At 40.2% G+C, this 25338-nt stretch overlaps 1 protein-coding gene across 2 annotated transcripts; it reads left to right on the top strand.

The window, feature by feature from the left end:
* Window positions 1–272: 272 nt before the first annotated feature.
* LOC101863909 (ATPase family protein 2 homolog) lies at window positions 273–24831 on the top strand. Of its 2 annotated transcripts, XM_035970438.1 has the most exons (17): window positions 275–382; window positions 473–483; window positions 1949–2134; window positions 5196–5472; window positions 5958–6016; window positions 6584–7156; window positions 7711–7849; window positions 9604–9660; window positions 10289–10418; window positions 10978–11112; window positions 11776–11893; window positions 12600–12742; window positions 14034–14243; window positions 15589–15722; window positions 16340–16466; window positions 23254–23418; window positions 24602–24831. In XM_035970438.1, the coding sequence occupies exons 3-17, from the start codon at window positions 1951–1953 to the stop codon at window positions 24767–24769; spliced, it is 2619 nt and encodes an 872-aa protein (XP_035826331.1). In that variant the 5' UTR covers window positions 275–382; window positions 473–483; window positions 1949–1950; the 3' UTR covers window positions 24770–24831. The 2 variants fall into 2 exon arrangements, with proteins under 2 accessions (XP_005101069.1, XP_035826331.1); XM_005101012.3 differs by having other exon boundaries at window positions 273–483.
* The last annotated feature ends 507 nt before the right edge of the window (window positions 24832–25338 follow it).

Below are 25338 nucleotides of genomic sequence, written 5' to 3'. Positions count from 1 at the left end.
AAGGAAGTGGAATCCTCAAAATGAAGATTGCAAAACTAGCCTACTCGGAAGCGCCCAACGACCTAATAGAATTCTTTAGAACATGAAAGAAAACAATTCTATCAATAGGCCTAGTAGTTTCTAGTTCTAGATCTAGAATGTCTTCGTTGATTATATAAAATAATAATATATAAATACTTTACCAAGAAAAATACTTTAGATAGGCCAAGTTTATTCAAACAGTAAAGTAGGAAGTTTTACACTCTAAGATCTTTCTTTTTAAAATAATTTACTAAATCACGTGATTAAATATGTCAGCGCCCTATAGCTATGAAATCTCTGCACTTCTGAAAAACGTTTCTGACTTCTATTATTATTTCTAAGCCTTTTGTGCTGCAAAGAATTGACGTCTTCAACTGCAGTTTTGTAGCCTTCTATCGGGTATTTAGTAGATATCTAGATCTACCCCCCAGGCCCAACCCACTCACACTTCTAACTGTCCAGGTGAATAAGTTCAATAAAACTGCTCGATTCTAGACCCAGACAGTCACCCTTTGCACTGAAACCTTGCAGTCGTTCAGTCTCACTTTGCCCTGAAAACATTAGGGAGGCTTTTTCTAGCAGTAGCCTACCTCCCCCTCACCGCTTTCCTTTTTGTCTTATTTATTTTGTCAATGAAGAGCCCGACCATACATTGATCTCTGCTCTTTTCATCACGCTTTTGTTTACGTTACATTAGGCCTACTTTACTTTACGACAAACCCTGTCCTTGATACCCTACGGAAATAAACTATCCATGGCGATGTTAGGAACTTTTGACTCTATTATTGTATATCAAGGTTGTGCATTTGTACGTTCTGAATAACACTGCTGGGGACTGAATTTAATCCTTGAAAAGTTTAATTATATAACGTACTGTTATGTTATGACTTACTTGTAACTTGTACAGTCTTGAGTCTTGTTTGTTTTGGTAAGTGTTTTTACGGCGCTCACAACTGCATAAGGTCATATGAGCGCGCGGGACACACCTAATATTTTCAGTTGGTAGGAAATTTTGAATTTTGCCCAGGTGGCGGCCGAAGCTTACTCTTATATAAATATCGATTTTAGACCACCAAGGGATCTTTAACGTGCGCAACTTGCGCACGGGCCCTCCGAGATTTTTTGCCCTTGTCCTAGAAGGCTAGGTGTAGATCTTTCCTACCGGAAGATCAGGGGTGTGGCAGAAAGACAGCAGTTAGGAGGAGCCAAGGAGTAGCAGTAGAAAGGCTGCAGAAAGAGTCAGGAGCCCACAGGAGGGGGCAAAGGAGGTGAGGGCAGATAGTGGAAACGAAAGCAGACAACAGAACATTGCTAGAGAGCAGGAAAGGAGGTGAAAGGAGACAATTTTAGAGAAGGAAATTTTTCGGTCGCTACCCGGATTTGAACCCAGGACCTTTTGAATGAGAGGCCAACACCTTAACCTCTAGGCCACGAGAGCCCCTGTCTTGAGTCTTGCGGTACTAGTAGATCTAGATGTAGTTGATGTTCTGTCCCTGTGGTTTTATGCACAAAAAAAATGAAATTACGCAAACTGAGCCCAAAAATTTGAAATTATGCGATTCTGTTAATTTTTACAAAGAATAAAATAAAGGAAAATAATCAGAAATTATGCAAAAAATTGTCAAATTTTGCTAAATTATATGCGGGGTGCCTAAAACCACAGGGACAGGATGTTGGTGGGGCCCCATCTTCTGGTCTTCTGCTAGTTTTTGGTTAGCCGATGTGACTTGTTTCGGCTCCCGTGAGTGAGTGACTACTTAGTTTACCCGCGGCTTGCCCAAAATCATGTTAGGTGTCAGTCACGTAATATCATGTCTTTTGGGCCTCCGTCACAATAACTATTCTAAAGGTGCGTTCACACTACATGTCCTATTCTAAAGGTGCGCTTACACCACACATACAATGGTGAAATGAATTATGATTTCAGTGATGCCTCCGAAGAAGAAGGACAAGTCAAAAGCAGCAGACTGGCTGCAATGCTCCCTTTGCAATCGGGTGATCAGCAACAGTGACGCTGAAGCTCATTCATCGTGTTGCAATCGAGATTGTGGTTACATTGAAGGCAAGGTGCTTCATGGGAGAGCTGTGAAGGCCAACTCAATACTTGAAGAAGGTTTGTTTATTATAACCCAACAATAATGATAATTAGTGGGTGGTTGGCGGGTGCTCTGGTGTGGGTTTTTTCTTGCTTCTTCTTTCCTATCAAACATCTATCGTCTTTAAATCTCCCCTCCTTCTTTTTTGTGTTTGTTACTGTCTTGTAACACCTCTAATCTTCGGCACTTATATGACCTTATTGTGTTGCAAGTGCCGTAAAACACTTACTAAAAAAAAAAAAGGATAATGAGTGGATTAAGTCTTACTTGTAAGTTCACTGACAGCTCCTTGAACACAGAAAATTTACTAGAACAGAGTTAGTCAGATGCAAGTGAAATGTTTTTGTCCTCATTTTCTTGTACCTGACTTTCTGACTTTAATCCTCTGCACAATGACGATGGGACGTGCTGTGTGTGACTACTCTATCGTAGTCTAATTCATTCTTTTGTCAAAAGTAGATTTTTTTAACTGCACAAATTTAATTGTAAAGACGTCTCTGTTGACACCCAGGGTTGGGTTGATTTAAATCAGTTGATTTTAAAAATTTAAATCAACTTGATTTTTAAAATAAAAATCAGTGATTTAAATCACTTTTTTTTTTAATGTATTTTTATTCCGTTTTTAACATATTTCAACATTCAGAATTCCTTTCCTTGGTTTCATAAAACAGATCTAAGGTTTAGTAGACTAGATCTAATATAATTAGGCTTAAAAGTCTGTTTCCCCCTGTCACTGTAAAATAATACAGTGTTCAATTTGCTTTTTTTTCCATAATTGAAATCAGAGCTGGGTTGATTTAAATCAGTTGATTTTTTTAATATTTTAATCAACTTGATTTTAAAAATAAAAATCAGTGATTTAAATCACTTTTTAACAAATGTATTCAGTTTTTACATATTCAAACATTCAGAATTCCTTTCCTTGGTTTTATGAAACAGATATAAGGTTTAGTAGACTAATATAATCATGCTTAAAAGTCTGCTTTCCCCCCTGTCACTGTAAAATAATACAGTGTATTCAATTTACTTTTTTTTCCTAATTGATATCAGGTTTGGGTTGATTTAAATCAGTTGATTTTTTAAATTTAAATCAACTTGATTTTAAAATTAAAACTCGGTGATTTTAATGACTTTTTAAAAAATGTATTCTGTTTTTACATCTTTAAACATTCAGAATTCCTTTCCTTGGTTTTATAAAACAGATATAAGGTTTAGTAGACTAATATAATCATGCTTAAACGTCTGCTTTCCCCCCAGTCACTGTAAAATAATACAGTATTCAATTTACTTTTTTTTTTCATAATTAATTGAAATTAGCATTTTCTTTTTCTTTTTAGACAAACACAAGCGGGCACACACACACACACACACACACTGTATTAAAATGCAAGTTTATCTATGCATAATTACCCCCCCCCCCCCCCCCCCTTTCTTTTAGACTGACATTTTCTTCATTTTTTGTCTAGCCATAATTCACTGATATATAGCAGATTAAGGCTTACATTTGCAGTTGCTTAAATTAATCATTAGTTAAAATAAAGACAATGCATTTTGCACTAAAAGAACAAATATCAAATATCCCAAACTGTGTCGACATTTAAAAAAAAAAAAAATCTGATTTAAATTTTTAAAATCTTGATTTAAATTTAAAAAATCGATTTTTTAAATTTTTATTTAAAAAATCAAAAAAATCACCAACCCTGTTGACACCCACCCCTTGGCGCTCAATGACCTTTTATGCAGTTGCCAGCACTGTTGAACCCTCTACTAAAACTAAACTAAACTAAAAACAAATTTAATTAAATGCGAGCAACTTTTTTAACAGCACGAATAATTTATACATGCCTTTCATTTATATACAATGTGCAATGGTTATAACAAAGTCTGTCAGCTATTTTTCTTTCAGTTCCCTGGGTCCACATGACCATGATTTTGCTCTGTGCTTTTCTTCAGAATGTGAATATTTAGTGGTGTCCACTTAACAGCAGCCCAGATTTATTATAAGAGCAATCTTTCCCTAACATGAGCCTAATCTTTTGTGCAAGAATTTTTTTGAAAATCATCATCATTACCTTTCTCACCCTGCACCCATGGTATAGGCCACAGACAAACATTTTCCACCCTTCTCTATCCTGGGCTAGCCTCTTGATGTTATTCCATGTCTTCCCACTTTTCTGTACATCGATTTCTGTGATTTTTCTCCAGGTTTCACACAGTCTTCCCCTTGATCTTTTACCCTTTCTTTGTTGTGTATGGAGCTGCCTGACTTCCTGGTCTTTCTACCTCATCTCTGACTGGGATCTGTCTTGCTTTCTTTGACACGTCTTTGTTGGTGACCCTGTCTGTCCATTTGATCCTCAGTTAGTTTCTTGGACACTTGTTCATTTCTTGAAAATAAAACCCCTTTGAATAGCAACCTTTTCCTCTATCCTGGAACAGCAGGCTTCATTGCCATGAAATGTCTGACAAATTGTTTTACTGTCGATTCAAAAACATTGTGAACAATGAGAATGGCCTGTAATTTCAGTGTAAGTGCATCGCCGTATAACTTCTACTAAAACTAAAAACTAAAAGTACATTGTTCCTCTCTTGTTTATTTCTACATAACACCTTCCTGGGGCAAAAAGTACAGTAGCTCAGTTCACGCCCTGTCACCAAGAGCTGCCTTCCTTTAAGAGTCTCTCAGTTGAGGGGGGAAAGTTTTGGCTACTTTGCGTAACATTGCTGCCCTATGATGGAGCATGGGCTCACTTGAAAGCTGACCTTGCCTTTGTTGTCTTTTCATTCCAAGATGTTACAATACCACCACATCCGGGCTAGAAAAACTTGTGGGTTTGGGTATGTCGGAAGAAGGTGGATGGGTAGATCACACCCCTTTGAAAATTCAGTTTGCAGAAGCCACTGCCTAACTGTAACTATGGCTTGCTTTTTGAGGAAGCTGCTATTAGACAGATGCCACATATACATATACATGTACATATGTGTATGTATTTATATTATACTTTTGCAAGTACAAAAAGCTATGGAATTGCTAATGAAGCTTACTTTGTTTTTACTTCGTCACTCTTTCTTTTTCAGATGGGACTCCTGTTACCAAAAGCATCCGAAACTCTGATGGTACAATTTGGCTGTCCATTCCTGCCATGCAAGTGTGTGGTCTGTCTATCGGTCAACATTGTGTAGTGAACAATGTATGCGTCATGAGGTCCTGGCCGGCCAAAATGCCAGCACTGACGTCTGTTGCCATCACTGGCTCTTGTCTAGAGCTGTTAGGATTGGTTGTTGGCGGAGAGGTGACTGTGCAGAGATTTCTGCCCACGGAAACGGTGACTGAATCCTGTGCTCTGAGATTACAGTAAGCCGAGCTTGGTACTCTGTCTGAGTCTTTCACCAGTTGCTTTTTCTTCTTTCTCCTGTTTGTTTTACCACTCTTTCATTTCCCCGCCCCGTCATTTTTTTTTCCCCTCATTCTTTTTTCTCATTAAATGATACTGCTTATATTTTTGTCCTCCTTTTCTGTCTTTATACTTTTTTTCCTTTACACATTGTTGTGCTTTATGCCAACAGATGAACTGAATTAAGCCTTGTAAAGAGACGATTTACATTTTGCAGGCCCATGGCTTTGTGAACTTTTTTTTGTTGAAGTCTTGTGAACAAGTTGGCTCTGAAATATTACTTTATGTGTAATGAAAGAAAAGAGTATACATCTATATCTGTCTATATTCTGACAAGGAATCTTGTGCAACTCGTAAAGACACTTTAAAACATTTTTTAACCCATTTTTTTTTCAACTCGTTACATCCTCTCTGTATTTTGTAATATTTTATATTTCTCAAACAGGGAGCAGAGTCCAGTCTTTGAAACGGAAGAATTCTGCAATTTTGCTTCATCGTATTTAGGTAAAGCTCTGTTCTCATTTAGCCAAATAACATATGAATGTCACGGCTTATAAAAAGCAAATTATATTTGGACAATTTCCTCCTAGTTGACCCTGTTTTTCCCCTATTTTGTACTATCTTAGAACAACAGCTTTTACAGGGTTACCAAGGTCAGATAAGTTTTCATGTTATTTGGGACTTCTTTTGAACCGTCCAGGAGAATCATAAAATAAATAATATAAATAATAATCCAAAGTATTTCTGTTGAGTTGTCTGGGTTTTGAAAATACTTTTTTGCTCATTTGGGGAAAGTGATTGAGATAGAGTGTAGTACAATTATTTTATATAAATTATTGGACAAATACAGTATAACACGGATAGTTCAAACACAGAAGACTTGAAATCTGGCTTCTGTGGAACTGTGCCTGCAGTTGTAGGGGTTTTTTTTCTTCTTTATCTTCGTAAGATATCCCTTGAACTGTGGAGCCCTCAAACGACTGAGGCTGGCCTCGACGAATTCGAACTGTCTGTGTTATACTGTAATTAGATTTTTCTGATTTTTCCACTTTTCTTTTCCTTCTGTTGTAGATGGCTGTTTTATAACAGAAGACAGCCCCTTGCAGATCAGATACTTTGGCCAAGTTTGTGTGTGCTCCGTTGACAGCATTTGCCACGGTGTTGAGAGACCCTCTCCTGAACTCCAGAACGCAAACACTGCAGCGTACAGTTCCCAACTCGCTGACACCCCCCACAAGCAAGTCAGCCAAAGGGATGCCTCGTCTTTCACTGAATCACCGCAGACGAATAAAGTTGCTGACCTTGACAATGACTCTGTGCTCAACGCCACGAACACTGACCTATCAGAATCATTAGCCTCCTTGAACATATCTGATGCGGCTCAGAACATCCATGCTTCCACTCCGAAAAGTTCACAGAAACCAAATTACTCCCACTTAGGAACTCCTCAGTTTGTCAGAACTATTCCGACTTGTGACCACAAATTCTCTCGTATCTGTTCCAAAGTGACAAGGATTTCAACTGTTTCATGTGATAGTTCAGGAACTGGTGGCCTGAAGGATGATGGTGCGCCTGGCCCAGTTTTAGCTGATTTAGGCGGGCTTTCATCTCAGATTGAGGAACTCAAGTCCAGAATACAGAGAGGTAACTTTGTTTTTCTTACCGGTACTTACTTTTCCAAAAATGCCTTTCAATAGAAATCTTTGAAAGTTTTTTTCCGTAAACTGTTAGAATTACTTTTTTCAAGAGGGGGGAGTAATTAGAATCAGGCACCCACTTTTCACTGCTGTTAATGTCATACTGTTTGTTCCCTATTATGTGAATTTTTGTCTTGCCAAAATTATTTCTACACTTTGTAAATTACCCGTTGTGTTAGAGCCATTCTTTATATGAGAAGAAGCATGGTCAGGGTGTACCTCACTCAGATTGCCTAGTAAAAATACTAGGGGCGTAATATGCCTACATTAAAAAAAATATAGTGCATGCATAAATGTATCTCATAAATTGCGACCTCAGTGCCTTCTTGTCGTATATCCATTTTTAATAACAGTGAAGACAGTTCGTAACAAAGAGTGAGCTTAAGAAAAAGTCACATTTTCTCTCTTTAAGAAAATGGAGATATGACAAGAAAGCACGGAGGTCGCGAAATGTTTGATATTGTGCGTATGTTTTATTTGAAGCTTCTCTGTTTCTCCCAGCCCAGCATACCCGGAGCTCAAGTCGATGTATTCTGCTGTACGGACCGCCGGGCACGGGGAAAACCATGTTGGCAAAGGCCTTGACCTCTCAGCTTGACCTCCACAGTGTGCACGTTTCAGGGACTGACGTGTGGAGCAAGTATGTCTTTTAGTCGCTCCGAAAATGATTTTTTTTCAAAATTTGTCTTTTTTTTCAGTAATAATTGTAATGATAATTTGAATTTTTATAGTACCTGTTTCCTAAAAGGCTCTAAGCGCTGTGCAGTGCAGAATTATCATTCCAGATCAAAAGACAGAAAATGTACCTTGTGAGACCATTTAACAACACACACTCATATATACACATAGACACTCACACACACATACATACACACACAATTCACTGACCCACACACATTCTCACCTTCAAAAACTACTAGTAGAGTATAGTGTTGAATAAATTTGTCTTAAAACACATCTTCAACTCTCTCTCTAATGACATAAAATCGTTTACAAGTAATTCAAAACAATGCCGCTAGACTGATAACAAGATCTAAAAAACGAGACCATGTCACTCCATTATTAAAAGAACTGCATTGGCTCCCTGTAAAAGAACGAATAATATTTAAAATCTGCGTCATGTGTTTCAAATGTGTAAATAAAACTGCTCCTTTTTATCTACAAGAACTTATCAGTATATATAAACCAGGGAGAAACCTAAGATCATCGAACGATAACACCCTACTTGTGACACCTGTAAAATCATACAAATCATATGGAGAGAGATCTTTCTCATATCTTGGTCCATTTATGTGGAACAGATTACCCATGAAACTAAGACAAATAAGAACACTTGATAGCTTCAAAAGACATCTTAAACATTTTCTGTTCCTACAGGCCTATCCTTCATAAGCTTTTAACGTTATCTTTCATTATATTTGTTCTTTTCCTATGTCTGGATGAAAATAGTCTCTCTGTGTGTGTGTGTGTGTGTGTGTGTGTGTGTGTGTGTGTGTGTGTGTGTGCATTAATGTATATTGCTTGAGAAGAAAGGAAGTAGTAAGAAAGGTTTTTGAAAAATGGGTATTCCAATGTAAAGCGCATTGAGCTACTTTTTTTGGAAATGCGCTCTATAAATGTTATATATTATTATTATTATTTATTATTATAAAATGCATTTCTTTTGAAAGGGAGTTCCAAATCTTAAGGGCATGGGAAGGAAACACGTCTTTTTAAAAGTGTTTTGAAAAATGCTTTGTACCATAGTTACGCCCTTTGTTGTAACTGGTTGCTATCAGAGCATATCAGCTATCAGGTTTGTTGGAACTCTGATATATGCAATGTATAAATGTGAGACAGCGTGGTGGAATCAGGCTCTCGTCAAAATAATCAAAGTGAAGAAACTTGCATTTTTCCGCAGGTTTGTGAATTTTTATCAAATTTTTGTTTTTTGGCTCAACACCTTTCATGCCCATTAAAAATCTCATTCCAGTGTGGATTTTTTTGAAAAATGTTGATTAAAGGCACAAAAGATGTAAATTTTCAGTTACCGCGGACTATTAAGCTAAGGAAATAACTAATCTTTGGCTGCCATTTTCTCACTAATTTTACTTCTGAAAACAAGTGACCCCCACCTCCTTCTTTCGCAAATATCTCGACTTGTATTCAAGATAAATGGATATTAATTTCATTGAAATAAAGACAAGTGAACAAGCTTTAAGATGATACCAATAACTCTACATGCCCAAAAATTGACGAGAGCCTGATTCCACCACGCTGCCTCACAAATGGCTCTTGTTTGTGATTTATTTTTGTCTTCAAATTTGTAACAATTCTTTTTTTCCTCTATGTTTTGAAGGATTTTGGTCAAAATGATTAATATAGCTTGTCTTTTCTACTTCTTTTTTTTCACAGATTGTTTGGGGAGGCGGAGTCTAATTTGAAAAGGCTTTTCACAGATGCTTGTGACAGGTACAGCAAAGTTTCTTCCTTAACTCATTCGCTCAATCATGTTAGTGGGAGAATCAAAATGGAGAACTTACCCGAGCTTTTTCACACTTTTTATTTTCTTTTAGGAGGGTATAGTGGAGTGTGCGTGTGTGTGTGTGTGTGTGGGGGGGGGGGGGGATATACAAATATACAGACTTCTTATTATTTTGCAGTACACTACTCAGAATATTACTCCTACCTCAACTTCAGCTAGTTGGGGATCCATGTGGTCAAGTGGATTTATAGTGGATTCTCTGATGTGGTCAACTTCTTGTACTCTTTCCTCCCTCCCCCCCCCCCCCCCCCCCCCCACCCTGTTCTTATATCTGTTCCTCCTGTCATGTGGCTACCGTCATGTCGACTAGCTGTAAAGTACAAGGCAAGTGAACTAAATTTTCCAAATTTAGGGGGTGACGCGGGTGAGTGAATCTTTCCTAAGTTATAAATTTATCTTTCCTGTTTGGTTTTCTTGAAAGGAGGGGGGGGAAAAAAGGAAATGCAGAAAGTCTTTTTATATATTTGTTTGTATGACAAGTTAGGTTATCAAGTATGTTCATCTGCTGCTGACTCTGTGTCTGTCCCTGACATTGATCCGTTGCGATATCTGCAGAGCTCCAAGCATCATCGTGATGGATGACATTGACGTGATCTGCCCTCGGCGCTCCCAGAATCACGGTGGGCAGCAGGAGAACAGGATTGTTGGAACCTTGCTGGCTCTCATTGATGGGATAACCTCTATGGTGAGATTATTGTGATATACAGTGATGGGTTGATTGTTGTGTATGATGGTGAGTTTAGAATCATGTGCGATGGTGAGTCCAGACTTTCATCAATAGATGTATGAGGAGTATTCTTAGAATTAAGTGGCAGGACAGAATAAGAAATGAAGAGCTGTGGGAAAGGACAGGACAAAAGGATATAGAAGTAGAAATAGGACTAAGAAAGTGGCTGGGACACACCATCAGAAAGCCCAGCGGAAACATCACAAGACAGTCACTGCAGTGGAACCCACAAGGAGCACGAGGCAGGGGTAGGCCACAGGAAACATGGAGGAGATGTGTGGAAAGGGACATGAGAGAAATGAAGCTCACTTGGAACGAGCTTGGAAGGATGGCTCAGGACAGAGATAAATGGAGGGGGCTTGTATGTGGCCTATACCCTGCCAGGGGTGAAACGTATTGATGATGATGAGTTTATTAGTATAATGGTGAGTTTATAATTATGTACGATGGTGAGTTTATTAGTATGTATGATGATGAGCTTATTACCATGTTCTTATGTGTTTCTACTCTTGGTCAGAAAGGCATGTCGAAGCCGGTGGTGGTCCTGGGCGTCACAAACAACAGAGATGGCCTTGACCCTGCTCTGCGGAGAGCGGGTCGGTTCGGCTGTGAAGTAGAGGTGCCTGTGCCGTCAGCTGTAGCCAGGGTGGAGGTAAGCTAAGTTATCGTATAATGCTTATTTATAGTCTCTCTCGAGGAACGTTTCCATACTTCAAAATGGCTGCTTTTTCTAGCTATTCAATCCAGTTGTAAGTAATGAATGAATACTTTACACTTTATTGATCTCCGTGGGGAAATTTGGATAACAATGGCTAAACATACATATGTGAGGCAGCGTGGTGAAATCAGGGGCTTGTCAAAATATAAAACCAAAGAAAACAGCAATTTTTTTACCATTAGGCAAATTTTTTCAAATTTTAAAAAATTGGCTCAACACCTTTTATGTCCATTCAAAAACCCATTTCTGTGTTGATTTTACTGAAAAATGTTGTTCAAAGGTGCAAAAAAGGAAAATATCTAGTTTTCAAGGACACTCAAGCTTTAGAAGTTAACAAACTTTGGCGTCCATTTTCTTGCTAATTTTACCTCTGACACCAGGCAACCCCCACCTTCTTCAATCCCAAATATCTCGACTTCTACTTAAGTTAGATGGGTATTTTTTTCACTGAATACGAGACAAATGAGTAAGCTTTAAGATGATACTGATAACTCCATATGCCCAAACATTGACGAGCGCCTGATTCCACCAAGTCGTGACACATAATATATGCATAAATGTATAAATAGACTCACAAATAGAAGCTTCTTTCTCCAGATATTGAAAGTCCTGCTAGGCAAGCTGTCTCACAGACTTAGTGACAGTGAGCTGACCACAGTAGCAGGGAACGCTCATGGTTATGTGGGGGCTGATCTGTCTGCTCTTGTCAATGAAGGTCAGTCTCTCTCTCTCACTCTCTCTCTCTCTCTCTCTCTCTCTCTCTCTCTCTCTCTCTCTCTCTCTCTCTCCCTCTCTCTCTCTCTCCCTCTCTCTCTCTGTCTCTTTCTCTCTCTCTCTCCCTCTCTTTCTCTCTCTCTCTCTCTCTCTCTCTCTCTCTCTCTCTCTCTCTCTCTCTCTTTCTCTCTGTCTCACTCTCTTTTTAACTCTTTTTCTGGTGTCATGTTGATGGTACCAAGTCCCATACTTTCAAAATGTCTAATCCTTTTTTTATCAGGTCTCCATTTTTCAACTAGGACAGTACGTTTAAGCAGTATGTTTGATCTTGATCAGTATTGAATATAATAGCTCTCGGCTTGACATAAAGTGTGAAAATCTTGGCAAGTGAAATGATAAATGGATGGACGAGTGCAAGAGTCTGTCACACACACCACCACTTTGCATGGCAGAGTGAACTATCAATTATGGCGTTTGTCAGGGTTTTACTTCCAAATTGTCTCAAAACTTGTGTTTCTTTTTTTTTCTTTTTGTGTCAATGTTAGGATTCAACTTTTAGAAATGAATAGTGTAAATAAGGAATGACGAATATATATGAGTTTCAACTTGTTAATAACTTTTATCTTTGTAATTATTTTTTAAATTTTTACATTAAAAAACAAATAACTGAACAATTTCAACATTTGGTGGATGCCCTGTATTTCCAGCGTGCATGCAGGCCTTCAGCCGCCACCAGTCCGACGGCGGAGACTCTGGCTCATCCAGGGAGATAACACTGGAGGATTTGGTCAACGCCGGGCTCCAAGTCAAGCCCAGCGCCTTGAGGGAGGTACAACTGGAGGTGCCTCAGGTGAGTCCGTTGTTGTTGTTGTTGTTGTTGTTAGCGATCCAGTAACTCTTATGCATGATGCCATTCTGTAATAGCTGCATATCGGTTCTAATTGTTGTCTTGAGGAGTAGAGGCAGTTAGATAATGTGAGGTAGCTTGGGAAGAAAACATCCCCTTAAATCAGTTTTCTCCAGAAGAGTAAATGGTGTTCCACGGTCTCTGAGGGGTAGTCACATAGTGGGCAGCAGCAAATGAGTCGGTGGCAGCTTCCGATTTTTCCCGAGAGGATGTGGTTGTTAGGTGAAGCTTTTCCAAAGCCAATACAGTAACGGCTATATCATATCTCCTCTCCAGATTTTCAGACAGCACTTTCAGGCCAAAGGGCTAGAACTCAAATGGATGCTGGATCAGAAAAGTAAAATAAAGTAAAGACAGTACTGAACTTTGAAAAGAAGTAGAAGGAACCATCACTCCAGAGTGTTGAAACTGTAAACTGCAATATATAACAATTCTGTAGTCGCTGAACTTTGAGTGCATTCTGTTTGCTGCAGTGTCTAATAGGTCTTCTTTGCTGTCACACATCTATCGTCTTTATCTCTCCTCCTTCTTTTTGTGTTTGTTACTCTCTTGTAACACCTCTTATCTCCAGCACTTATATGACCTTATTGTGTTGCAAGTGGCGTAAAACTCTTACGGAAAAAAATCAAACATTTTGTTACTGCGTCGTTTTGCTGTGTTCCATAGGATCTTGCAGCTCTTTTTATGAGAGCTGTCTGTGTTGAGACTTCAGAAAAACTTGTTTTGATATTTTGTGACGAGAGTGTCTGGGAACACTAACACTGTTGTCATATTTTGCTAAAAATGAGAAAAGCAGGAGCAGATGTCAAAACTTGTTTCAGTTTATTTGTTTTATTTCTGAGGGTTTTTTTTGGGGGGGTATAGAAGTGATAATAACTATTATTAGCTGCAAAGTACTCTTTGTACTGCAATATACATATCCAGTGGCTGTGAGATCTCAATACGTGGGTGTTTGGCGGGTGCTCTGGTATGGTTTGCTTCTTCTTTCCTGTAAAACATCTATCGTCCTTATCTCCCCTTCTTCTTTTTTATGTGTGTTACTCTCTTGTAACACCTCTAATCTTCTGGCGCTCATATGACCTTATGCAGTTGCGAGCGCCGTTAAACCTCTACTAAAACTAAACAAACTAAAATCTCAATACTGTGATTCCCATAGTGGAAACAATATCTCATTCTATCTCTCTGTGTTTGTGTCTCCAAAATGTTTTCTCCTCCTGTTTTTCCATCTTTGTAGGTTCGATGGTCAGACATTGGGGGCATGTCGGAGGTGAAGATGAGGCTGAGGGAGGCTGTGGAACTACCGCTGAGTCGACCCGAGGTGTTCAAGGAGTTGGGGATCGAACCCCCTCGTGGGCTCCTCATGTACGGCCCACCGGGCTGTTCCAAGACTATGGTGGCGCGGGCCCTGGCCACAGAGTGTAGGCTCAACTTCCTGGCTGTCAAAGTGAGTGTTGGGGGGGGGGTGGGGGAGGACCACTGGCCACAGAGTGTAGACTCAACTTCCTGGCTGTCAAAGTGAGTGCTGCTCCCTAGTTGCTCTCCAGAGTGGCACACCAAACTTAAAAGTTAAATCACTGACTATGGTTCACTGGTATAGATCCTGTACCCCCAATGGGTTGGACTTTGCGGTTTGGTTCCGAAACTTGTGCTCCGTCACATGTACAGAAACGGACTCCCGTGCTAGATTTATTGCTTTTATCGTTTTGTTCCAAGTTTGGCGGAAGTTGCGTGGTAACTTTTTAAGTTATTGAAGGTGAAGGACAGTCACCCCAACTGGGGTTGAACTGACCGGAACTCGTGCTATGTTTTATCTTTACAGCTGATACTAATTTGACAGGCGTGTCAAAGTAATGGTTGAAGAAGTTGCATGAACAAGAATCGCATAATTTCGCTGTTTTCGATACCTCTGTTCGTTTTACTAGTTCTAGTGACTCAGATTATGATGTGTCTGATAGTTAAGACCTTGTATATGTACCCAAACACGGCCCGAGTGGTAGTTTTAGGGCTAGGTCTAGTACTGGTGCTGTTGTAAGCGTAACAAAATCACAACTTCGTGCGTTATATGTCTCATATATTTCAATTTATGGGTTGGAATCGACGCATAGCCCAGATTCTATATTTTCACAGAACACTCACACAAGCATACAATTCAAAACAGAACACTTTGAACTTTTATTTTTGTTGTTGTAAATTTCTGTCTGTCTGTTGGGTCTCTGGAAATTTTTCGGAAAATCAAATTCATGCCAATTTTTTTTTAAGTCGTAAAAATTAAAGTATTATACTTAGACAATTTTTGTTTTTTGTATTAGATTATACTTGAACGTAAATTTACTGTCTCAAAAAATAATTACAATTGGGTAATTCTGAGAGTTATGGGGATGTTTTGAAATACTCCCCCAAAAACACCAGTATTCAGCACTACTAGTGACTGGTGAGAGGAGCCAGTAGTCAGTGAGTTAAGCCTCTTAGTGTCAACGGGCAAATAAATTGGCTGTTAGTTTCATTCTGTAGTGTCATGGCGGAATAATTGATCATAATTTGAGCTGATATCCGATTCGTTTATCCCATTTTTTTGTATCATCAAACATCTCAACTCCTTCACAAATGAGCTCTACTTCCAATAAATATACATTCTACTCTCTGGAAATGTATGCATTGTCAAGTATCTTTTAACACGATAGGGATTTGTTACTGCCTTGTAAGACCTCTAATCTTCGGCTCCTATATGACCTTATTGTGTTGCAAGTGCCGTAAAACTCTTACTGAAACTATACTTTCTTTCCCGTCAGGGCCCGGAGTTGTTCAATCAGTACGTGGGGGAGTCGGAGAAAGCCATCAGGGAGGTGTTCCGCAAGGCCAGAGCCGCCGCTCCTTCCGTCATCTTCTTTGATGAAATTGATGCCATAGCCGCCAAGAGAGGAAGGTAGGCACACTGAATTAGTTCCAATAGTTGTGGTCACACTTGTCTTGTGGTTAGACTACGAGACTCGTAATTGATGCCATAGCCGCCAAGAGAGGAAGGTAGGCACACTGAATTATGTTCCAATAGTTGTGGTCACACTTGTCTTGTGGTTAGACTACGAGACTCGTAATTGATGCCATAGCCGCCAAGAGAGGAAGGTGGGCACACTGAATTAGTTCCAATAGTTGTGGTGGCAGTGGTCTTGTGGTTGCTCCTTATGGACTTGGCAATGCTGAAGGAAAAATATGAGCTTTCAAAACTGGTTGTACGAACAATTATGTAAAAAAAACACAAAAAAACGACTGATCATTGATCATAAGTCAGTTGAAGAGATGTTTTGCTACAGCTTTACTTGGTATACCGTCTGAGGTCGATTCCTGTCTGTGTGGGTGGTTGGCGGGTGCTCTGGTGTGGTTTGCTTCTTCTTTCCTATCAAACATCTATCGTCCTTTTCTCCCCTTCTTCTTTTTTATGTTTGTTACTCTCTTGTAACTGCTCTAATCTTCTGGCGCTCATATGACCTTATGCAGTTGCGAGCGCCGTAAAACCTCCACTAAAATAAACTGTCTGTTTTTCAGCTCTGGGTCCAGCAGTGGTGTAGAGGACAGAGTGCTCACCCAGCTCCTCACAGAGATGGACGGACTGGAACACCTCAAGGACGTGTTCATCATGGCCGCCACCAACCGACCGGACAAGATGGACAATGTACGAGTTTGTTTCCTCCTCTCCCTCTCCCTCTCCCTCCCTCTCACTCTCTCTCTCTCTCTCTCTCTCTCTCTCTGGACAAGATGGACAATGTACGAGTTTGTTTCCTCCTCTCCCTCTCCCTCTCCCTCCCTCTCACTCTCTCTCTCTCTCTCTCTCTCTCTCTCTGGACAAGATTGACAATGTACGAGTTTGTTTCCTCCTCTCCCTCTCCCTCTCCCTCCCTCTCACTCTCTCTCTTTCTCTCTCTCTCTCTCTGGACAAGATGGACAATGTACGAGTTTGTTTCCTCCTCTCCCTCTCCTTCTCCCTCCCTCTTACTCTCTCTCTCTCTCTCTCTCTCTCTCTGGACAAGATGGACAATGTACGAGTTTGTTTCCTCCTCTCCCTCTCCCTCTCTCTCCCTCTCACTCTCTCTCTCTCTCTCTCTCTCTCTCTCTGGACAAGATGGACAATGTACGAGTTTGTTTCACTTCTCTCTCTCTCTCTCTCTCTCTCTCTCTCTCTCTCTCTCTCTCTCTCTCTCTCTCTCTCTCTCTCTCTCTCCCACTCTCTCTCCTTTCCTCACTTCCTCTTTCCCTCCTTCCCTCCCTCCCTCCCCCCTCTCTCTCTCTCTTTCTCTCCCTCCCTCCTTCCCTATCTCTCTCTCTCTCTCTTTCTCTTCCTCCCTCTCTCTCTCTCTCTCTCTCTCTCTCTCTCTCTCTCTCTCTCTCTCTCTCTCTCTCTCTCTCTCTCTCTCTCTCTCTCTCTCTGCTCTCTCTTTTTGATCTGGCAAGAGTGCAGCTGTGTTTTGTGTCGGTCTGTGATTTTCTTGGTTGTTTCTAAATGCCCGACAGATATTGTGTCGATATTGTGTGTAACAGTGAGTGTTGGGTTGTGAAGAGTGCTTGTTTGCAACTGGTGTGTTTGTCCGGTCTGTGAACAACGAGTGTTTGTCGAATTTCCCTTCTGCTATCTGTGAAGTGAAGAGCAAAACAGTCCGACATATTTATTTTGTGAGTAGCCCACAGTTTGTTCCGAAAGCATGGAAAATCACGAGTCAAGGGAAATAAGCTTGGAGATCCTAGAGGAGCTTAAAGCCTTTAGAAAGTACAGTGAGAACAACTTTTCTGAAATTAAAAATGAAATTAAGAACTTTAGAGCAAAGTTGGAGCGCTTCGAGATCGAAATAGCTTCAATAAAAAATTCAGTCTGTGAAATTAAGGAACAGCAGCACGTGCAATGTCTTGACATTGAAGAAGTTGACTCGAAATGTGCTGCACTGCATGATAACGTTATTAGATTGGAAGGGGAGATGGAAAAGGCAGAAAGGTACAGTAGGAGGGAAAATTTAATGTTCTATGGTGTGCCGGAGGATTTGAGGGAGGAGCCGCAAACAGCAAGAACAAAGGTAGTAGAAATACTTGGAAAAGTGACAGAGAAAAGCTGGGAAGATCGTGATTTCACACGGGTACATAGAGTGGGGCCCAAGAGGCAGAAGGACCGCCCCAGGCCCATTATTGCAAGATTCCAATATGCGGAGGACAAATTCCTTGTTTTGGGTGCAAGAGAGGACCTAAAGGAGCAGGGGGTGAGTGTCGCCGGTGATCTTACACCGCGGCAAAGAGAAGAACTTAGAGACCTGAGAGCAAAGGGGAAACGTGGTTTTTTTTAAAATGGAAGACTTCACGTGGAAGACGTCACCCATACACAAACACAACACGGCCAGCAGTCACCACCACAGGACAACAGCCAACCGCGCCGACCCGAGCCCCGTGGGCAACGACAGCAACAGAGGGTCACCCGCAGTCAGTCGGGGAGCGGTGGTGAGGCAACGGGGGGCAGGGACGGTGGTGTGGCCACAAGGAGACAGCAGGGTCAGTCTTTGGCTTCAACAACAGCAAAAGAATAGGAACACGGCCGGCCCAGACTTGCAACAACAATAAATAACACCCAAGCAATGTTTTTAAAAATTATGTGTTGGAATGTTCATGGCATATCACAAAAATTGTTTAACCTTGATTTTGTCCACTTTTGTTCGTCGTATGACATTTTTGCTTGCTCGGAGGTCTACTCATGTAGTGAAGAAAAATTGCTCCTCGCTTTTCCCCAGTACAATATTTACTCTGCAAAACGTGAGCACGGGTTAGGTGGGGGTGTTGTTGTTTTTGTTCGTCGGTCGTTAGGGACCCAAGTCACAAAGCTAGAAATTTCTATGAAAGAATGTGTTTGTTTACTGTTGAAAGAGACCTGTTTACAAACAGATCGTAAAGTGGTCCTATGCTTCCCCTACCTCCCTCATGAATTTTCGCCTGTGTTTAATAATGAAACGGTTAAAGGTGTACAGTCTCTTGTGAAGACATATCATGATATTAGCGATAAGTTAGGAGAAGTTGAGTGGATAATCGGAGGGGATCTGAATGCAAGGACAGGACGTCTAGATGATAACTTTGTTGAAAATAACGTACATGAACTTTTGTCTGGTTTTGAAGAAACAGATGATGTTTTAGAAGAAATTTGTACCCAAAGAAAGTCACGGGACGCTTCCTTTACAAATAGTTATGGAAAGCAAATAGTTAGTTTCTGTAAAGAAAATTCATTGTACATTGCGAATGGCAGGACACCGGGAGATGAGGAAGGGAATGTCACATGCATTGCTAATAAGGGAAAAACAATTGTTGATTATGTTATTGTGAGCAAGGGAATGTTTGAGAAGATCTTTAGTTTTTCTGTCATGCCAAGGCCAGACTCAGATCATTTCCCACTGTCAGTGTTGTTTAAAATTTACATTGAACATGATGACACTAGTGAAAATGTTGAATGTGAGATTGAACTTAGCCGGTTGTTGCGGCTCACGTGGAAAGAAACAATGAGAAGCACTTATGTTGAAAAGCTTGAATCATTATTAAATGAAGAACATGATATGTTTTTGTCATATTTAAGTCTCAATGATGTCGACTCTGCCTGTAATGTTTTACAACAATGCATTAAAATATCAGCAGGAGACATGCAAACCAATAAGCAAAAGAAAGGAAAGCATAGTAAGCTTCGTCAACCATTGTGGTGGGATAACGAATGTGAAAGGCTAAAGAGAGTAAAATATCTTCACCTCCACGATTTCCACAGAACAAACAGCTCAAATGATCTGGATAAATTCCTTGAAGCAAAGAAAGACTTTAAGGAGATGTGTGCGTTAAAAAAGAAAATCTGTGATGCCCAGACAGTAGAAAGTTTAAAACAAGACCTTACTGATAAACGATCAAAATCATTTTGGCAAAAGGTTACTAAAATGATGCGTACTCATGGCTCATTTAATGCGGCTAAGGCCACACCAGAGCAATTTTATTGTCATTTTAAAGACTTGCTAAATCCCAGAAATAATGAATCATCAGAGGATTTATTACAGACACAAGTTGATCATGAAGTAGTTTTAACAAATGAGGATTTAGACACAAATGTATACCTGTATGATAATGAAATCACGAATTCTGAAGTTCAAAGTGTTCTGAGAAAACTGAAGAAAGGAAAGGCTAGCGGATGTGACGGGATTGGTCCTGAATTCTATTCTAATGCATGTCCTTCCTTGATAACATACCTGTGTTTGTTGTTTAATGTCATTTTTAACACAGGGAAGTACCCAAAAATGTGGTGTCAAGCACTAATACATCCTATCCTCAAGAAAGGAAGTCCTTCAGATGCAAACAACTACAGGGGCATTGCACTTCTAAATATATTATCCAAGATAATGTCTAGTATATTGCATTCACGACTAGCGGAATGGGCCGAGCAGACCAAAGTAATTCCCGAATCGCAAGCAGGGTTTCGTAAAGGTTATAGCACTATCGATCATATCTTCTCGCTTCAATCAATAGTCCAAAAGTACCTTTCAAAGAAACGTGGGCGCTTCTATGTACTTTTTGTTGATTTTTCCAAAGCATTTGACTGCGTCCCCCATGAAAAACTGTGGGCAGTCTTGAGGAAAAGAGGCTTGAGAGGGAAAATGTTAACATTACTACAAAGTATGTACTCGGAAGTTATGTGCTCTGTCCGTACTGGCCAGCATGAAATTACGGAATATTTTAATTGCTTGTCTGGTGTTCGTCAAGGATGTATTCTTAGCCCACTTTTGTTCAATATGTATGTTTCTGAATTTGAATTGATGTTGAAAAACAGTGATGTTAAAGGAGTTGAGCTATTAAGCAATGATGAACAAACCCGCAATTTAATGTACGCAGATGACATGTGCTTATTTTCAGATAATATTGTAGACATGCAAAGGAAGATCAATTGTTTGGAGAAGTATTGTAACCAGTGGGGACTGTCTGTAAATTTGGAAAAGACAAAGATGATTGTTTTTAGAAATGGAGGCGTGCTAAAGAGCTCTGAAAAATGGTTTTACAAAAAGAAAAGCATAAACGTAACCACGTACATAAGCTACCTAGGAGTGATATTTTCTTCCCGCTTGTTATGGTCAAAATGTATAGAAAACTTATGTTGTAAAGCAACAAGGCTCACATCCAGAGTGAGATGTCTAAGTAAAAGATATGAGCACTTGAATGTCCAAACTTTGTTCAACATTTTTGACATCAAAATTAAGCCATTACTTTTGTACGGTTGTGAAGTATGGGGGGTGAAGAAGTATGATAAAATAGAGCAGGTGCACGTTAAATTCTGCAAGGCCGTCCTAAACATTGGTAGAACGTCCGCAAACATTTTGGCAATGGGGGAATGTGGACGTCATCATTTGTATGCCACTTATCATCTACGAGCAATAAAATATTGGTATAAATTACTGGTAATGGATAATAATAGGTATGCTAAGAAATGCTATTTGCAAGCGTATGCACATGACCAAAATAATCGGTACAGCTGGGCCACTGACATGAGGAAACTTTTATGTACAATAGGGTTTGGATATGCGTGGTTTTTTCAAAATGTTGGTGATAAGAATATTTTCCTATCTCAAGTAAAGGAAAGACTTATAAATATTAGTCACCAGGACTGGCGTTCTAGGGTGTCTGGCGTTTATCCTGAGTACCTGGACTTCCACCCTACGTTAAGCCCTGCACCGTACCTCTCATTCACCATCTCTGCAAGAGGTAGAAGGATCCTTGCATTACTCAGAACTTTCAGTTTGTCGTTGAAAAATAATCTGTTCCGGTTGGGTATTGTCGACAGTAATCGTTGCCTCCAGTGTGATGAAAAGTATGTAGAAAATGAATTCCATGTATTGTTCAGATGTTCACGATATAATGAAATACGAGAGCAGCTTTTACCAGAGTGCGTCAGACTTCAGACTCCCGAAGAGCCAATGTCTAAGCTCAATGGCATATTAGTCTGTTCAGATGAAGTCCATTCTAAAAAGATAATCTCATTCCTAAATTATGTTGTTATACGGACACGTCTGTCCTAGGGAAAAGGTATTCACTCGCATATGTAACTCTGTATCTACTGTAATGGGTACTATTTTATATGTATATGTGTATGAAAAAGACAATGGTATTCACTTCTCAGAGTGAAACATGTCCCGATTTCTCTCGCTGCCTCATTCATAGCACTGTGTGGAAGTTCTATTTCTATTTGATCATATGTATGTATGTGTATGTATGTATGTATGTATGTATGTATGTATGTGTGTATGTGTGTATGTTGTGTATGTTGTGTATGTTGTGTATGTTGTGTATGTATGTATGTCTGTCTGTGTGTCTGTGTGTCTGTGTGTATGTATGTCTGTGTGTGAGCAGGAGTGTGTATGAGTGTAGGTGCGTGCGTCACGTGCGTGTGTGCGTGTGTGTGTGCGTGCGTGCGTGCGTGCGTGCATACGTGTATGGATGTATGGGCCAAAGGCCTTTCAAATCAATAAATCATTTTGAATCTTTGAATCTCTCTCTCACTCTATCTCCCTCTCTGAGTCAAAGCAAACTTTTTGTCGAGTTCTGCCTACCCCAAGAGGCATTCCTGCTTTACCTATCTATAGAAGTTTGGTGTCATTGGTGTGTATATTTGTTTGGTTATTGAGAAAACTCTCCTTGTCTTTTAATGAAACTCAACAAAGGTCCAAAAACTTTACCTTCGATTTTCTCGAAACAGCATTTTGCGGGATAGCCCCCTTGTGCGTAAAAGTGACCATTTGTATTGCAAGTGGTGTAAGATTCATACTAAAACTAACCCCCCCCCCCCCATCCCAGGACAGTGCCACTGACTGAAGTGTCTTTAGGCCATTCCCAAAGTGGGGATATTAACATGTTATACACAGTAGAATTGTAAATGGGCTGATTTATCAATGTCATGCTCATGTTGTGCAGGAACAACATAGGGGGAACTGCTGTGTCTTCTTTCCTCATCCTTACTATCATCATTTTTCCTCTACTTCTTTTGTATGTCTGTCACTCTCTTGTGAACTCTGCTATTTCCGGGGTGCCTTGATAGTCGAAGCGAACTTTGCGCTGTTGAGGCTAGAGAAGTGAGCAGGGTAAGCTTGATTCCCTGTTTGGACTTCTCCGTTGACATCCATCCCTTGGCACTCATATGTCCTTATGCAGTTTCAAGCTCTATAAAACCTTACTGAAACTAAAAACTTACCGTGGGTGGTTGGCAGGTGCTCTGGTGTAGTTTACTCCTTTTTTCCTATCAAACATCTATCGTCTTTATCTGTCCATGAGCCTATTGTGTTGCAAGTGCCGTAAAACTCTTACCAAAAAAAAGACAAAAAAACAAACTAAAACAAACAAAGCGAAAATAAACCCAAAAAAAAGAACAAGTTTAAAAAAGCTAAAAACTGACCAGACCTATCGGGTGTTTGTTCCAGGCACTGCTGCGGCCGGGCCGTTTCGACAGCCTGGTGTACGTCCCACTGCCAGACGACGTGACCCGCGGGGAGATCCTGGAGAAGAAGCTGGGCAGGATGTGTGTGGCCGGGGATGTGCTGATTGACCAACTGGTGGAGGGTACTCTCGACTACTCCGGGGCAGAGGTTTGTGTGTGTGCTCTCTGATTCTTTCTCTCTCTCTCGCTCTGTCTTTCTCTCTCTCTGTGGAGAAGAAGCTGGGCAGGATGTGTGTGGCCGCGGACGTGGGGATTGAGCAGCTGGTGGAGGGGACTCTCCACTACTCCGGGGCTGAGGTCTGTGTGTGTGCTCGTGTGTGCTCTCTGATTCTTTCTCTCTCAGTGTGTCTTTCTCTCTATCTCTCATTCTCTCTGTCATTTTCTCTCTCTCTGCCTTTCTCTCTCTTTTTCTCTCTCCTTCTCTCTCTCTTACCATCAGTTCTCTCTTATCCTCTCTCATTCTTTCTTTCTCTCTCTCTCTGTCACTCTCTTTTTGATTAGGATGCTATTTATTTCTTACTTTCTAAAAAATTAGGAAAATTGCCTTTCCTATTTCATACGGTTATGACAACATGGTTGTGTATGATACCCCCCGACTGAAGTGTCTTTAGGCCATTCCCAAAGGGGGGACATTAAACCTGTTCTTATGCCCAGTAGAATTGTAAATTGTAAAAGGGCTGATTCATCAATGTCATGCTCATAACTGTGACTAAACTGCAACAGGGAACTGCTGCTTTTTCTTTCCTAATCCTTACTATCGTCATTTTTCCTCTACATCTTTTGTATGTTTGTCACACTCTTGTGACCCGCTAATTCCAGGGTGCCTTGAAGCAGACTTTGTGCTGTTGAGGCTTGAGAGGTGAGTAGAGTAAGCCTGATTCCCTGTAAGGACTTCTCTGTTGACATCCATCCCTTATGCATTTGAGAGCTCCGTAAAACCTCTACTAAACTGTCCCCGTGGTTTTATGCACCCCGCATAATTTAGCAAAGTTTGATCATTTTTTGCATAATTTCTGATTATTTTCCTTTATCATTCTTTGTTAAGATTAACAGAATGGCATAATTTCACATATTTGGGCTCAGTTTGCCTAACTTCAGTATTTTTCTTGCCTAAAACGACGGGTACAGACTAAAGCAACGGTTATGTATGAAGTGTTTCTGTCTCTCTGTTTCACTTCTCCCACCTCTAAAAATGACTGTTTTTGCGTTGCTTCTCTTTATTCACATAAATAAACTATAGATAAATTGCCTATTCGTTTTCTCGGAATGTCCAGGCATTGTTCTCTTTCCGCATCAGTGACGTTTCATTCAAGTCCACGCTCTTTTCCCAGATTATTCAGGTGTGCCAGGAAGCTGCTCTGTTTGCCCTGAGGGAGGACATCAACGCCAAATGTGTCCACTGGCGACATTTTGAGTTTGCGCTGACCAAAGTCCAGCCCCAGATTGATCCAGCGTTGTTGCAGATTTACACGAAGTTTTCCCACTTAAAACTCAAGTGACTTACTACAGACTACACATTGATCTCAGCAAATTGTGTACATGAGGAAAAGAAAATCTGAAACCCCCCCCCCCCCCAAAAAAAAACCCTTATTCCCAATAAAGGTTTGTCGAAGTGAATATCTTGAATTACTTAATCTTTTTATTTTTGTCTTTGAGTTAACTTGTCTGAGTGGGTGGTTGGCGGGTGTTCTGGTGTGATTTTCTTTTTCTTTCGTATCAAACATCTATCGTCTTTATCTCGCCTCCTTCTCTTTTTGTGTTTGTTACTCTCTTGTAACATCTCTAATCTTTTGAACTTATATGACCTTATTGTGTCGCAAGTGCCGTAAAACACTTACTAAAACTAAAACTACTTGTCTGAATGTTTGGGGTAGTTTTTTTGGTTTGTTTTCAATTGATGAAGAGCGCTGGAACCCCCGACTGTCATTTAGGGGGGGGGATGGGACAACAAATTGAGATAACTGGCGGAAATAAATATGAGGCGTGCTGACAAATGAGTTACATGTACTTCTCGCTATCCACAAATGGAGATATTTGCTAAAAATCGACACTAAGGTAAAATTTGTAG

The sequence above is a fragment of the Aplysia californica genome, unplaced genomic scaffold (genome assembly GCF_000002075.1).
Source record: "Aplysia californica isolate F4 #8 unplaced genomic scaffold, AplCal3.0 scaffold00268, whole genome shotgun sequence".
Taxonomy (NCBI): Eukaryota; Metazoa; Mollusca; class Gastropoda; order Aplysiida; family Aplysiidae; genus Aplysia; species Aplysia californica.
Note: the sequence above shows the minus strand (reverse complement) of the source record. Positions and strands in the feature narration are given on the sequence as shown.

Excerpts from the sequence above, each read along its gene's own strand:
- LOC101863909 (XM_005101012.3), top strand. The coding sequence starts at position 1,951 with ATGCCTCCGAAGAAGAAGGACAAGTCAAAAGCAGCAGACTGGCTGCAA. Across the intron at positions 6,017-6,583 it reads TTTTGCTTCATCGTATTTAG|ATGGCTGTTTTATAACAGAA; the intron begins GTAAAGCTCTGT and ends CTTCTGTTGTAG. Across the intron at positions 7,157-7,710 it reads CAAGTCCAGAATACAGAGAG|CCCAGCATACCCGGAGCTCA; the intron begins GTAACTTTGTTT and ends TGTTTCTCCCAG.